Consider the following 15,060-nt stretch of genomic DNA (forward strand, 5'->3'; position numbering starts at 1 on the left):
TAATTTAACTGGAAATTTTGCGAATACAAGTCAAGAAGGAAACAAGGAGGCAGCTCGTTGGATTATATCTGAGGACAGGATGCATAAAGGAGAAGCATGAGGAGAGAGAAAACAGCAGAGCGATGGTGCAGAGCCAATCATGGATCAAGTCGAAGAAGCAAGCATCAAAACTGTGAGTAAACATAACACACAAAGAGTTAAAAATTACTGTGCTGATTAAGGAAACATTAAATTTGGTTAGTTTGGGGTCTGCAGCTTCAGGTTTATGGATTCAGTTGGTCTAAAAATTAAGGAAAGACAAAAAATGTTTCTTTTGAAAGGTTGTTGGAGGATTCTTACTGTAAGAAATATCTGGGTGTGCATCTGCTTTTATTTAAAAAGGTTGAATTTTATTTCGTCACATTGGAAAGGGAAAATTGGAGAATCGGGACAATAATGTGGCCAAATTTACTGTTTCCTTAATCAGAACAATAATTTTGATCTGAACTAGAAATTGTAAAATGGGTTATTTTCTTTCTTCTCTACTGATCACTGTGTTAAATGTTGAGTTACTTGTCAGTCTACATTAATGTTAATGGTACTTTTAAAAAATGCAGTTTATTCGTAATTTTGTAGAAAAAGGCTCTGCACCTGTGAAAAAAAACAAGTATCCACACCCCCAAAATCACTGTGGATCAGAGTAGCTAAGCCCTGGTTAACAGCAATTATATTACAGGAGATGAAAAATATTGGAATGATTGAAAGAAACAAAGATTGCTTTAGGGTTTGAAGATTTGAGGTAATATATAAAATAGTTTCTATATTACTTGAAAAAATGATGTTGGTTAGCGCTGCTGTATTTGGAAAAATGCTGGCTCACCCCTGGTCTATACAGACAATAATCCCCTCACATATGTGATGAGTACTGCAAAGCTGAATGCAGTAGGCCACCGCTGGGTAGGTGAGCTGGCAGATTTCAGGTTTGATGTCAAATACAGGCCGGGGAAGGTGAACATCGATGCAGACTCATTCTCTCGGTTTCCACTTGACATTGACACCTACCTCACAAAGTGTACTGAAGAGCTGACGAGAGAGGCCATTCAGGCTACATGGGAGGGTTGTGAGTCTGCAAAGAGACAAGATGCTGCATATGTCGCCGCCCTGTGCCTAACATGCCCAGCCAGAGACACCTGTGAACATGTCACCATTGCAGCCTGTCACAGTGACCTGGTAAAATCCCAAAGGAAGGATCCCTCTATCAGTTAACTTATCAAACTGAAAGAAACAAAATCAGTAATAACTAATGATGGCAGAAGGAGAGCCAGTGGCCCTGTGAGAGAGCTTATGCACGAGTGGGGAAAGCTTCATATGGAAAATCAGCTGCAACATCGTACAGCGGCTCAGCGAAGGCAGCTTGTGCTGCCAGCACAATATCATCTCCTAGTGCTTAAACATCTCCATGATGACTTGGGTCACGCAGGGCAGAGAGGGTCATTCACTTGGCACGGGACCGTTTCTACTGGCCTTTTATGAAGAAGGACATTGAGGCGTATGTGACCAGAAAACACCCCTGCATTAAGCAAAAGAAACCAGTCAAACACATCAGTAACCCTACGATGTGTCATATATGCATGCAGATTGATGTCATATGTCACCACAAGCTCAGCATCAAATGGCAACCCAGCTGAGCGATCTAATTGGACATTTCTTCAAATGCTAAGGACACTGGAGGAGAAGGCAAAGAGCAGCTGGAAAGAGCATCTGCCTCAGATACTACATGCATACAACTGCACCAGGCATGAGGAAACAGACTTTTCACCCCACTACCTCATGTTTGGTCGACACCCCCGTCTCCTAGTAGACTTAATTTTTGGCCTGTTAGCCAGAGATGGGACTGAAACACCTCAGAGCTATGCTAAAAAGTGGGTTTTGTGGATGGAAGAGGCTTATCGTATTGCAGCTGAGAACAGCCAGCACTCTAGTGCAAGGGTTAAGAAGAACTATGATCATCACACACAGAACACAGTCACTCTCCAACCTGGTGAGACAGTGTCCTAGTCTGTAACATGAGTGAGAGGGGAGGACCTGGAAAATTGAGACCTTACTGGGAGCAAACTGTGTATGTCGTCAAACAACAAGTGAGTGACAGTCCCATTTACAAAATGTGTTCAGAGACGTAATGTGTTTACTTCATAGAAATCTCCTACACCTCGTGAAAGACCTACCTGTTGACCACTGGGGGACCACTACCACGTAGAGGGAACCAAAAGAAAAGAAGTCATCGTGTTGGGAGACGTGACTGGTTGGAGACACCTGAAAGCAGTGACTGTGAAAACTCTGAAACAGCCAGAGTAGAATAGAATAGCCTTTATTGTCATTGTACAGGGTACAACGAAATTGGAGTGCCACTCCCTTGGTGCAAAATGCAATAATAAATATAATAAAAAAATAGTAAGATATAAAAGGTACAATAAAACAAACATAAGTACTCAACAAAAGTAAGTATGATATTTACAGGATAGCAGCATTAATATAATGACAGTATGACAGTATGAATAGCAGCATAATAATAATAGCATAATATAATGGCAGTGACAATATGGTATGGCTAAGCAGGTTCAATTGTTTTTGTGCTTATTTGCAATGGTGATAGCTCTGGGAAAGAAGCTATCCCTGAATCTGTTTGTTCTGGTTTTATGTGACCTGTACCGTCTGCCTGACGGTAATAGTTCAAACAGTTGATTGCTGGGGTGAGAATGGTCCTTGATGATATTGCCAGCTCTGCTGAGGTATCGAGAGTTTGCAATGACCTCCAGGCTGGGCAGAGAGCAGCCAGTGATCTTCTGGGCTGTGTTGATGACCCTCTGCAGTGCTTTCCTGTCTGCAGCTGAGCACCCTGCATACCATGTTGTTATGCTGTACGTTAGGATGCTCTCTATGGTGGCTCTGTAGAATGTCACCAGCAGCCTCTCCTCCAGGTTGTTCCTCCTGAGCACTCTCAGAAAGTGGAGACGCTGCTGGCTTAGAGTATCACCACAAGCTCAGCATCAAACAGTGAATATGAGAGCAACAATCCGGTTTGGATCTTGCACTTGTGTCCATCCCATTTACCTCGTGCCGCTGGGCCGTGACAGATGTCATATATGGCATACAGCTTGGTGTCATTTATGTCATACAGCCTTGTCTCATGTATGCACTCAGCTTGAAGTCCTGGAACGAGACAGCTTGATATCATATATGCATTCAGATTGATGTCATATAGGCATACAGTATGATGTCATATATGCATACAAATTGATGTCAGGTCAGGCATACAGTGTGATGTCATATAGGCATACAGTATGATGTCATATATGCATACGGTATGATGTCATATATGCATACAGTATGATGTCATATAGGCATACAGTATGATGTCATATATGCATACAGTATGATGTCATATATGCATACGGTATGATGTCATATATGCATACAGTGTGATGTCATATAGGCATACAGTATGATGTCATATATGCATACAGTATGATGTCATATATGCATACAGTATGATGTCATATAGGCATACAGATTGATGTCAGGTCAGGCATACAGTTTGATGTCATATATGCATGCAGATTGATGTCATATGTCACCACAAGCTCAGCATCAAACAGTGAATCTGAGAGCAACATATCAGCTGCAGAGGAATCCAGAGAGAGTCCAGAAAATAAATACACATTTTATATGTCAGAGCAACCCAGAGTTACCTCACCTGAAAGGGAAACTGAACAAGAACAAATTTCCTCTGTTCATTATCTCTCCTGTTTTACAGGATTGTAATCTGTGGTCACGCCCACTACAGCAAGGCCTGTAACATGAACAAATAAATACCACCAACAAGTGTCCCTAGGGGACTGGCGAGACTTTTAAGGCAAGTGATTACTTGCCAGGTTACCACATAGAATACCTAAGCTATTAACTAGCATCAATAAGTCAGTCACTAATATTCCTTGGCAGGTGATTAGCATCCCCTGGCCTAGTTACTGTCTACTAACTAGTAACTATTTAACACCAATTCATATTATTTGTTAGATTCACTTTTCTTCTTACTTTAGTCAAAAGTCTGTTGACCTAAATATGTTCAAAGTTGCATCATCTTGATATTTACACCAGTGTTGTACAACTCTGAGTGCATTCTGCAACTGATGGGAGGGAAAGGACTCCTTAGCACGACCATTAGAAAAGCCCCTACAGCGCACAAGTAGTTTGGTGTTTAAGTGGCTCAGAGGATCAAGGACAGGAGCAGTGACAAAAGTTATCCTCTCATCACGGTGAATTGTGTGCGCCTTATACAACAGGACAGCAGGAGAGAGCTGGACCATTTTTGGTGCCTAGGTATTTTGTGCAGGCGAAGCAATGAAAAACTCACAACTGCATTTCTTAGTCTGACAGGACAGGATGATCACCCTGAGGCGCTTAAGAGAAGAAATCCAGACCCTTTAACGTTCAAGGAAATTGTGACACATTAGTACAAACAAATAATCGTTAATAAATCAATATCAGTGACTTAAAATCACAGGAGATGCAGGATGAGTTATCCAGATTCATTTAATAATTAACCAACAAATTTAGATTGTCCAGTTAATGTTGCTACTAATTCCCTGATTGATACATTTCTTTACATTTGCCCATTTTTTTGTTGATTCGGAAATAATTCATTGATCAAATTAAACTCCAATTCCTGCAAGCTTTGGCAAAGCTGAGCATGTTCGGTCTGTTGTGTATACAGTTGTGGCTCTAAATACAAACTGAAGTGGCAAAGTGCACAAAAGCAAACTTTGTACCACTGACAAAACATTAGACCACAACTGTATTCATAACTCAGGCTGACTCAGGCTCTGTTAGAGCTTCTGCTCTGTGACCCTGTTTTGCTTGGCATCAATAAGTCATTTGAGCCAGGGATGATTCTGAAGTTCCTCTGGAGCAGTGGTTCCCAAACTTTTTTTCCTGGGCCCCCCTTTGTTTTACAAGAAAAATGTAATCTGCAATAAATTACAGGCAGTAATAAAATAAACTATTAACTCTTTTATGCTACGTCCACACGTAAACAGCGTTTCGAATCACCGAAAACAGAGATTTTTTAAAACTCCTTTTTTGCGTTTACGTGTGGACGAGGAATACAGAGTTCGTCACGCAACGTCAAAGGTTTGTGCCTTTTTTCACGTCACGCTGTGCGCCATGTTATTGTTTACATGAGATGAATTGCAGAATGGCAGATAGAGACGAAATACTGTTAATCTGACTATCTGCAGTTTTTACACGCAGTTACTGTCCCTCCATTTACAAAGGCAGAGGTGTCACGGTGTGATTATTTTACATGTAGTTGTTTTTTTTCCTGTGTAATAATATTCAACATTGCGATCAATACATTTTTCAAAAAATGCCTCTCTGTGCAAAATGGGTTTAAAAACATAAACAGCTGTGGGATACTGTTTGTCTGTGATTTGAACCAGGGGAACAAATCGTGGCAGGATCAGCCTGATATTATTTTTATCCCGCTGTAACTTTACTGTATAAAGAGCTAACATCTCCAAAATGTCAGGAGTAGTTAGTCATTACAACAAGTGTTTGTGAACTAAAAATCAAAAATGTGGGATACTGTTTGTCCGTGATTTGGAGAGCCCAGCGCGTGCTCCCGACAAAGGGAAAACCAATTCTGCAGGGGAGACCTACCTTGGCACTTGTGCAGGTGAAGCCAAAGGGAAGATATGCTTCACCATATTTTCTAGTCTTTGGCTTACAATGAAGTTGGTTTGGAAACATATTCAGCTATGCTTCATCTCCTGCTTTGCGTTTCTGTGGGCGCCCCGTGCTAGGAATAAGACACGCAGACTTAACATGACTGAACATGACGAACCGACGAGGAACACGTACACTGTGAATACATACAGAGGGAAAAGGGGACTGGAGATGAGACATGGACATAACTAAGCATAAATAGAACATGAAGGCTGGGGGGGAAACACACATGACAGAAGGAATGGGTCACAAAACATGTTTACAAAACATGTAAACAAGAGGAGGAGACGGGAGAAAAAGACTTTACTGAAATACATGAAGGGCCAGGGCTGGGGCAGCCAACCAGTCACAGACAAAGAGCCACATCATACACCTGGGCACACATGAACATCACCCATCCCTTCCTCTGTCCTGCGTTCAGTTTAGGGTATCGAACTCAGGACCCTAACCTCATCAGGCCGGGGTCTTTGTGTGGAGTCTGCATGTTCTCTCCAGCTTCCTCCCACAGTCTAAAGACATGCAGTTAGTGGGGGTCTTCTCGCGCCGTTCGCATTCACACAGAGATGCATTGAAGATCACCTTGTGGTTAGTGCCTTCTATTCGATGTACAGACTGAATAATAACACCTTCTAATTAGTATGCAGCCTGTTCTGTCTCCTATTGGTGCTTTTCCTACGAGTAATCAGTGCTTCATGGCTTACTAAGCTTAACTTTTTTCACAACATTGATAACAAACACACACAAAACAACAACAACAACATATCTTATCTAAAAAAAACTTGATTGGACCACAGTTTTGATGTTCATCCTACATGTTTATTGAGATTGTCTAATGTCTGCGACGGTATCTTCTCCCACGTCTGCGGACACCGGAGGCCTTGTGGGGTCTCCTGCGTCTGCGAACGGGGCGAGAAGACCTCGCATGTTTGCGTCTATACCTGCGTCGTGGCATTGTCCAAACGGCGGTACCTGCTCCACGTCACGGGTTCTATTTATGGACTCACCTGGCAACTTTAGTGATGTCACTGCTGATGTTGTCACTGTTGGTGTGACCTCATGACTCATTCATGCCATCTGAACTGTGGTGTAATTATGAGTCACAGGGGGACGTGAATTTATTCACAAAGTTGATAGATAGTTTGGGTCATAACTCAAAGACACAACGATGCAGTCAAATCATTTGGAATTAAATATCTGTAAATTACAAGATTTAGAGGGTTCTGACATCACATTCAGTCTCTCTGCTGTGATTTCAAATATCAATGCCCAAACCCCACCACCGACAAATAACACAGAACACGCAGCCAGTGACGCACCAAACACACACCACGTTTAGTGACCAATAAATCAAGCGCCACAGGTGGTGTAAATGACAGATCAGGGATGGGTAATAATGTTGATTTTTTTCTGTTCTTGTTCCTTTTTACCAAGCCGGGTTTGTTTGTCCTTGTTTCCCTCTCCTGCAGAGTTCCTCCTGACGGAGTTCATAAGCCAGTCAAAGATCTGCACGTCACAATGGACTGAGATGTCAACTTCCTCCCACCAAAAAAACAAAAAAAAGTAAAGTCGTCATGCAGCATGAGGACAAAAAGTCATACTACAGCTATTGCACCCTCTAATTTATTAGATTCTTTCAATTATGTTTCATAGGGGCCTCGGAGCACTTCTGCAAACTAAACGAGCTGTGCTGGAACTTACACCATCATGTAACCCAAAAAAGGAAATCTCTTATTCATAAAAAGAAAAAAATGTTTGCTTTGATTATTCCTTGAGAAACTGAATGTCACGGTCCTGGGTCGATGGCCCAGTGTTTTCTGTTTTGTTTTATTAATCTTTGATTTCTTGATGTGTCTTTGTTAGTTCTTAGGTTTTGGTTCTGTGTCCCCGCTGTTCTGTGTTGGTATTGTGCCTCTATATAAATAGCATCATAATTTCATATTTTGTCAGCACTTCCTAGTAGTATGTAACTACACCATAAATGTCAGGGTTTGCGTGTTGAGATATGAATGGAGGACCCAAGATGCAGGCACTGCTGATGTGAGTGAGCTTTATTCATGGAGAGTGACATACAAACAAAGGCGAGGGAGGCGAGAAACAAAACTAAGAAAACCTAAACTGGGAAAGCTGAGAACCAAATAACAAACCTGGACACGAGGGAATGGAGTTAAAACACGAAGGATGACAAGCAGGAAAAACAGCATGGAGGAGCACAGACGGACCAGTAACACACACAAGAGGACAAATGCTATAAATTAGTGAGGGCCCGCTTGAAGCTGACGCTCCGGCGCGTGTGTCAAAAAACACCAACACACCGCTTCAGAAGCACTCTGTCGATGCTTGATTCGTTTGGCCACAGTCACGTGATCAGTGATGTCCAATTGTGAATTGTGAATTCCACTGTGTAGAGTGGGCAATCATAATGACGCAGTTCAGTTTTTTTGTAGATTCAAGCTGCTCTTCATATTTTTGACCACCAGATGTCACCAGAGAGGACTGTGTTAAAAAGCTTCCAGTAATGAATCGTTTTTCAACACAAGCTTCAATGCTTCAGAAAGCTTTGTTTGGCCATCACTACTATAAATACACACAGAGGGAAACGAGGAAACTGCACACAGGAGGGGGACACAGCTGAGCCTAATGAATCTGACGAGACTGAGCTGAAAGACGAGATGGATCATTCAAGTACTGTACATGATGTGGGTAGATGCTGTACGTTTATGGGCTGCAGGAGAGGCACAGATTAGGGTATTTGTGCAGACGAGGTTGTTTGGGGTGCCTGCGTGTTTGCCTGCTGGGCCTGAGCGAGCCTCTCATATCTGTGGCCCGGCGGTCTCTTCTCTTGCTGAGGATCTTAACGTAGTTGGCTGGGACGAGCATGTGGTCTCACCGTCCACACTGGCCAGGAGCCAGCCACGCACACGGGGCTGTAGCTCTAAACACGAGGGAGAGGAAAACACTGTGATAGATGTAAACATGGGGCACGCTCACACAAAAGAAGAGCCCTCATCTGTTAGTTGTAAGATAAGGAAAACAAAAATAGAAGGTTTTGGGTCAAAGCACTCAGAATCAAATGTCCCGCAGCCAGTAAAAAGCTCATCACCTTTAGGAGCGAGGTTGAGCATCTCTCCAGCTCGCATAGAAAGCTCCTCCTGAGAAGCAGCTGTCAAGTCATATTCTCCTCTGGCCACCACGTGGTCGTCCTCCTCGCTCGCCCAGTTAGTGTCTAAACCAAGCAAGGAAACTGAATTAACGACATTCATAATTTTAACTGGTCTTAACCAAAAACAAGTCCTTCTGCTTTTCCTTACACTTGTAAAGTAACTAATGGCATATGGAGCTATGGTACCCAATTTATTTGCCACAGAGTTACACAAAGGCACATATGATGTCATACAAGCAGACTCATCTTTACACGTGTACTGCAGCCCTGAACATTACCAGGTTCAGATTCTATTATCAAACTTTACAACAGCAGCCTTAATTACTTTAACTCAAAACAATTAGCACCTGCAGCCACTGTCCTGTGTTGAGTACACCTCTCAAAACAACAAAATGTACTCATGTGAATATGTAAGTGCTTGCTGTTCCATCTCTTCCACCTGCTGCACAAACCTGCTGGGGGGGACGTCTTCAAGGTGAGGTGTGTGTCTGTATCCTCCCAGGCTGTAGCCACCACCATAGCCGCCACCATAGCTGTAGCTGTAAGGCCTGTAGCCACCACAGATGGAGCTCCCATAGAGGCTGTAAGAGGGGAGAAGGAGCTGTTGGATGGACGGTAGGACTGCTGGACCTGACGAGGGGGCACCAGGAGCGCCAACCTGGGCAGGACAGAAGAGCCAGCAGGGGTGGAGGAGCCTGTAGCTTATCCCAAATCTGTAGATCTGTTTGGTGACAACATAAAGATAGAATATCAGTAAAATCCACCCATAATTCATTGCAACATTAATTGAGCAAAGCATTAGTTCGAAACGTCATGGAGTCAAGCTAAACCACAAACTGAATGAACAGCTCATAGAGTGGCTCTCTTCCACAGCGTGTCCTTTGTCCTTTCTCCCTCCCCTCAACCCCAACCAGTCCTCAGAGGCTGCCCCTCCCTATACCTGGTTCTGCTGGAAGTTTCTTCCAGTTAAAATGGTGTTTTTCCTTCCCACAGTCACCAAGTGCTCACTCAAAAGGGTTTTTTTTGATCATTTAGTTTTCTCTGTATTACAATAGGGCCTCCACCTTGCAGTATAAAGTGTCTTGAGGTGACTGTTGTTGTGATTAACGCTATATAAATAAACTGAAATTGAATTGAGTCAACACTTCCTCCTGCCTCATCTCCAGCTCTGCTACTCTTCATCTGTACAGACTGTGGAAAATACACAATAAATTCACCATCAACCAGCAGCTAGTGGCAACTTTTAGCATGGGATGTTTTCTGACATGAGCTGACATTATGAACCAGTCAACACACCTTAAATATCATTATCACAGCTCTGATTGTTCAGCTTCTCCAATCTGATGACCATATTCTCTTAACCGTAAAAAGATATGTTGATATGTCCAAAAAAGATAAAGATGTGTCCAGATTTAATTCCATTTCCTCACTTAAAGCGGAAAAAAGTGTCAGGGTGGGGGGACTGATTGAACTGTGATTGTGGAATTTGCCTCACACAGGTGCGTTCACTATTGCTTGTTTGAGAATACTGCTGTATATATACAAATGCTGACTGTACAAACAAACTGTTGTACATATATTTTTAGAATTATCGGAAAATGTTGAGAAAAAGACAAGAAAAAACAATGACTTGCAGCATCAAGCGGAGGAGTTTAATCTTCTCTGGGTCTCGTTTAGGAGTTTGGGGACAGGTGAGCAGAGGACTGACAGATGAAAAAAAATGAGCTTTCTCTAAGGGTGTTGCCTCTCCCTTAAAGACAGGCTGAGGAGTTCAGCTACTCAAAAGGGGCTCAGAGTAGAACTGCTATTCCTTCACGTTGAAGAGAGGCTGATGAGAAAAGGAGAAAGAGGCCCCAGGGCAGACCCAGGACACTCTGGAGAGGCTATATCTCTCAGCTGGCCTGAGGATGTCTTGGTGTTATCCCAGAAGAAGTGGAGGAGGTGGCTGGGGAGAGGGAGATGTGGGCTTCTCTGCTTAGGCTGCTGCCCGGGTAAACCAGTCCTTGATAAGCAGAAGAAAATGGATGGATAACAATAATAAGCAGAAGAAGCTAAAAGACACAGACACAAATTTAAAATAAAACATTATTAGTTATGAATTGAAAGATATAATTATTCAGCTATATAATAACTCAGCTTATAAATATACATGTAGGCATTTTTTTAAAGTAAATTATCGGGCAAAGGAACTGAGTTTGTTGGCAAACAGCAACAGGAAGACAGCAGCTACATTTTCTTCTGAATTGACAGTTAGCAAGTACAGAACAAACAGAAATGCAATTACAATATTTATTTTATTAATTTAACTTATTACCCAGAACTGCAACAAAACAAACAAACAAAAAACGCTCAATTAACAGAAGAGAGAGAAATCTAGCGAGACACTCTGACTAGGACACGGCCTCAGAGGACCAAACTAGCAGTCAGCCACTTGTACGGCTGTGCAGATAAATAATTAGTTGCCGTTTTTGTTTTGGGGGCTTTTTTTATTCCTGGGACTTCTGATCCTCTCCAAATACACAGGGAAGTACCTGATGCAGCTAGTTTTGGGTACTACCATCACCAAGCATTTACAAAATCTATTAGAGGATAATAAAGTGTTTTCACCAACTTGGCCCAGAAGAAAAACATATTTTAGCATATAAAATAGCAGTCTCTTCCAAACAAGTCCTTTAGCATGCTGATGTTAAAAAATATCATGTAGAGTAAGACAGGCATAGAGAACAGCACTGACTGGGAGAGGCTTTGAACAGATGACATACTCAGTTCAATTCAACATATAAGACTTTAAGAATGCACAAGCATCTATCAAAAACCTATTTAATCTATCATCTGTGATATTATTATATACAATTATAATGTATTGTTCATCTCCCTTAGATAAACAGGCAGCCTTCAGGTATGAAATATTCATTTGTCTACTGTTTCAGTGGCTGATAGTGCCCCACAGGCCTCAATGTGAGTTTGAAGCCATTATAATGTTTAAGTTGTTTAACGATAAACAGATTTTGAATGAAAGCCACGAAACTTCGGTAGCACAAAAAAGTCTATATTCTTTGTGTCCATATGGATCAGTCATATTACCATTATTTCCCCCTAAGGTTGCCAAAAGCACCAAGTTAATACTTGAAAAAACTGCAGCAATACACAAAAATATAATCAATATTCTGTTTACTTGGTGACAACGCCGCTTTTAGCCTTCAATCAGAAAGCCTTAAGTTGGCTAGTTAAGCATCGGGCTAACGTTTAAAGCTTTCACTTTGGAGAAGTAACTCGCATTACTGCTACTGCTGTGTAATCTTGGTTAAATTCACAGCATATTCCATAAATTACCCTGCAATAACTAACTGTTATAATAGCGGCACCGTATTGCATCACACTGAGTGCATTTCAATCATTTATCCCGCGAGTTTGCTAGCTAGCAAAATAATAAAAACGATTTTAAAAATTAGCATGTGTAACGTACACACTCGAGAAAATGATTTACTAGGACTTACGCAAACTCCCCCATTGTGAAAACGTACAAATCCTTCTTGTATTTTTGGTTTTCCAGCAAACACTCATTAAAACGGCCTCCAGGCACGTTAGTGCACTCACCCCCGACTGTTCGGGGAGGGGGTGGGGGGTCACAAATTGAAACAGACTGACGTGCAGAGCTACAAGGCAGCCCAGGCAGAGAAATGTTGCTTTTAGACTTTTTATTTCTCTATCTGATAAGAAAACTATTCAATCAGATAGTTATTTGTGGTGAATGAAATACAGTTTCAAGACGTTTTAAGCACAAAATCCCAAATAGAAGCACTACAATATTAAAATCCAAGATTGTTCAAGGATTTCAAGCACCCGTACGAAACCTGCATATGAAGTTGATGATTGTTAAAATAAAATAGAACATTTTCATCAATTTCTTGTACGAAATGACTATATACAGAAAAGCTCGACATGTTATGCAAAAGAAAAAAAAAACAATTCTCGTAATTGTCAGTTTCGTAATTTCAAAATTCTTCAAAACTAACATTTTCTTTGATTGACTCATATTAAATTTCCTACGGTCAAATTCAGTGTGAACAATATTACACAAACAAACATGTGTGTGTGCGCCTGCGCATACATTAGAATCACTTTGATCCCTTGTGATGCGGTAACTTTGCTTTGATCCTGTATGACTGGTAGCTTTGCTTTGATCCCAAAACCCATAAATACCAGCGCTCACCTATTATACTTTATGGCATAACGGACGTTGACCTGACACCAACCCAAACCCTTTCGAGACGTTTTGAGAACATTTTAGGACAGAAACCAAAACAAGTTCAGTTTTGTTTCTAACCAATTCACAGAGCAAACAGACAGATCGTGGCTATTAAAGTCAACAAGAGCGACCCTGAAATTCTGCAACAGGCAAAACTGACCAAAGAACAATTTCAATACGAGACAGATTATCAGTCCAAGGAAAGTCGATATAAAACCTAAGCGTTTCGATGACCTCGAACATCGACTGAAGGTTAGGCGAGGACCTGAAAATGGCCAACCATTATTTGTTAGTCTAATCAAACAGATGTTGGTCATGTTTCTGAGGTCGGTTTTCTCCTTTTTTATGTTGCTCTTTCAGTTTTTCTCCTGAGATGAGGTATGAAGTGTCTGTGGTGCAGCTGATCTGGTCTGTCTCGAGACAGTCCAGGCTGCACTCACCTGCAGCAGGTGGAGACTCACCAGAACATTCAGACCTCACAAATTTTGTCTTTCTCAACTCTTCTATAAAGGGTTTCTCTCCGGAGGAGGTCCACCTTTATAATGGGTGGCCAGGCGGCCCAGTCTGGGTTTTTTCTGCTTTCTTTCACACGCCTGAGGGGTGGTGCCACACCATCACGAGGGCTGGCTAGGCTTTCGCAGCCTGTGTGAGTGTATGTGTCTGCACGACTGTGTTTATTGTGTTATATATTTCAAAAAGATGCACATCTGCAGTTTCTTTGGTGGATCTGGTCTCGTCTGTCTTGAGACAGTCCAGGTTGCACCCACCTGTAACAGGTGGAGACTCACCAGTACATTCAGAACTCTGAATGTGTGTGCAGTGTGCGCAAAATTTCCATGTTCGGATTTCTTTTGGGGAGTTTATCTCTGGATGTGTGTAAATGTATGTGCATTCATGTGTGCCTGCGTGGAGTCCTGAGGTTTGCTGGTAGGGTGGACGTCTACGCATAATCACAAGTGTGTGCAAACATTTCCATGTTTTAATTTCTGGGAATTTGGTTTCTTTGGGGGAGTTTATCTCTGGATGTGTGTAAATGTATGTGCATTCATGTGTGCATGCGTGGAGATCTGATGTTGGCTGGTAGGATGGACCTCTATGCATAATCACATGTGTGTGCAAGCATTTCCATGTTTGGATTTCTTTGGGGCGGTCCACCAATGTTAAGAGCGGTGAGGCGGCCCACTCCCGGTTTTTCCTGCTTTCTTTCCCGCACCTGGAGGGCGTCGCAACCTCCTCATGAGGGCTGGCTAGTTTTTGGGAGTGTGTGTGTGTGTATGTATAACTGTGCTTATTGTTTTGTTTATTTCAAACAGATGCGTGTCCTCACCTCTGCAGTGCTGCCGTCTCCTGTATCCCGGCATGTTTCTAAGGTACGGTTTCTCCTTTTTTATGCTGTTCTTGTGGTTTTTGCCCTCACATGAGGTTTGAAATTGGGACTATTTAACAGGACTATGACATCACATATATTTAGAATCTTACCACCAATTTGATCCTTTGATCCTTAAATCCATAAATAGGGGTGAGAAGTAATGACTTTTAGTCCATTAATCACAGCATTTATGTTCGCAGAATTGAAACATTTGCCAGAGAAGTATTTTGAAACATCTGGATCCTTTTCGGAGTAACTGCTTACAGATTCCAACATGTCTCAGAGAAAACAACCCTACAGATTTTTAAGGTAAGTTTTCTTTCTTTTTTCTGTTTTTCTGTTGTTCACTAAAAGAAAAGAGACTCACACAGGCTCACCTCTACACGGCTGCCGTCTCCTCTAACCCTGCATGTTTCTAAGGCAAGTTTTCTCATTTTTTATGTTGTTCTTTTGGTTTTTGTCCTGAGATGAGGTTTGAAGTGTCTGTGGTGCACCTGGTCTGGTCTGTCTTGAGACAGTCCA

The 15,060-nt window shown here is 41.9% G+C and overlaps 1 protein-coding gene across 1 annotated transcript in view; it reads right to left on the reverse strand.

Annotated features, from left to right (window-relative positions):
• Positions 1 to 7,793: 7,793 nt before the first annotated feature.
• Positions 7,794 to 15,060, reverse strand: part of LOC134640010 (peroxisomal membrane protein PEX13-like) — a 32,648-nt gene continuing 25,381 nt past the window's right edge. Inside the window, exons 3-5 of the mRNA XM_063491567.1 lie at positions 9,373 to 9,641; positions 8,861 to 8,983; positions 7,794 to 8,692 (exon numbers count right to left, since the gene is read on the reverse strand). Of these exons, the coding sequence (XP_063347637.1) occupies positions 8,571 to 8,692; positions 8,861 to 8,983; positions 9,373 to 9,496 (369 nt within the window). The 5' untranslated portion in view covers positions 9,497 to 9,641 and the 3' untranslated portion in view covers positions 7,794 to 8,570. The remainder of the gene's footprint in view (positions 8,693 to 8,860; positions 8,984 to 9,372; positions 9,642 to 15,060) is intronic.

The sequence above is a fragment of the Pelmatolapia mariae genome, linkage group LG13, assembly GCF_036321145.2.
Source record: "Pelmatolapia mariae isolate MD_Pm_ZW linkage group LG13, Pm_UMD_F_2, whole genome shotgun sequence".
Lineage (NCBI taxonomy): Eukaryota > Metazoa > Chordata > Actinopteri > Cichliformes > Cichlidae > Pelmatolapia > Pelmatolapia mariae.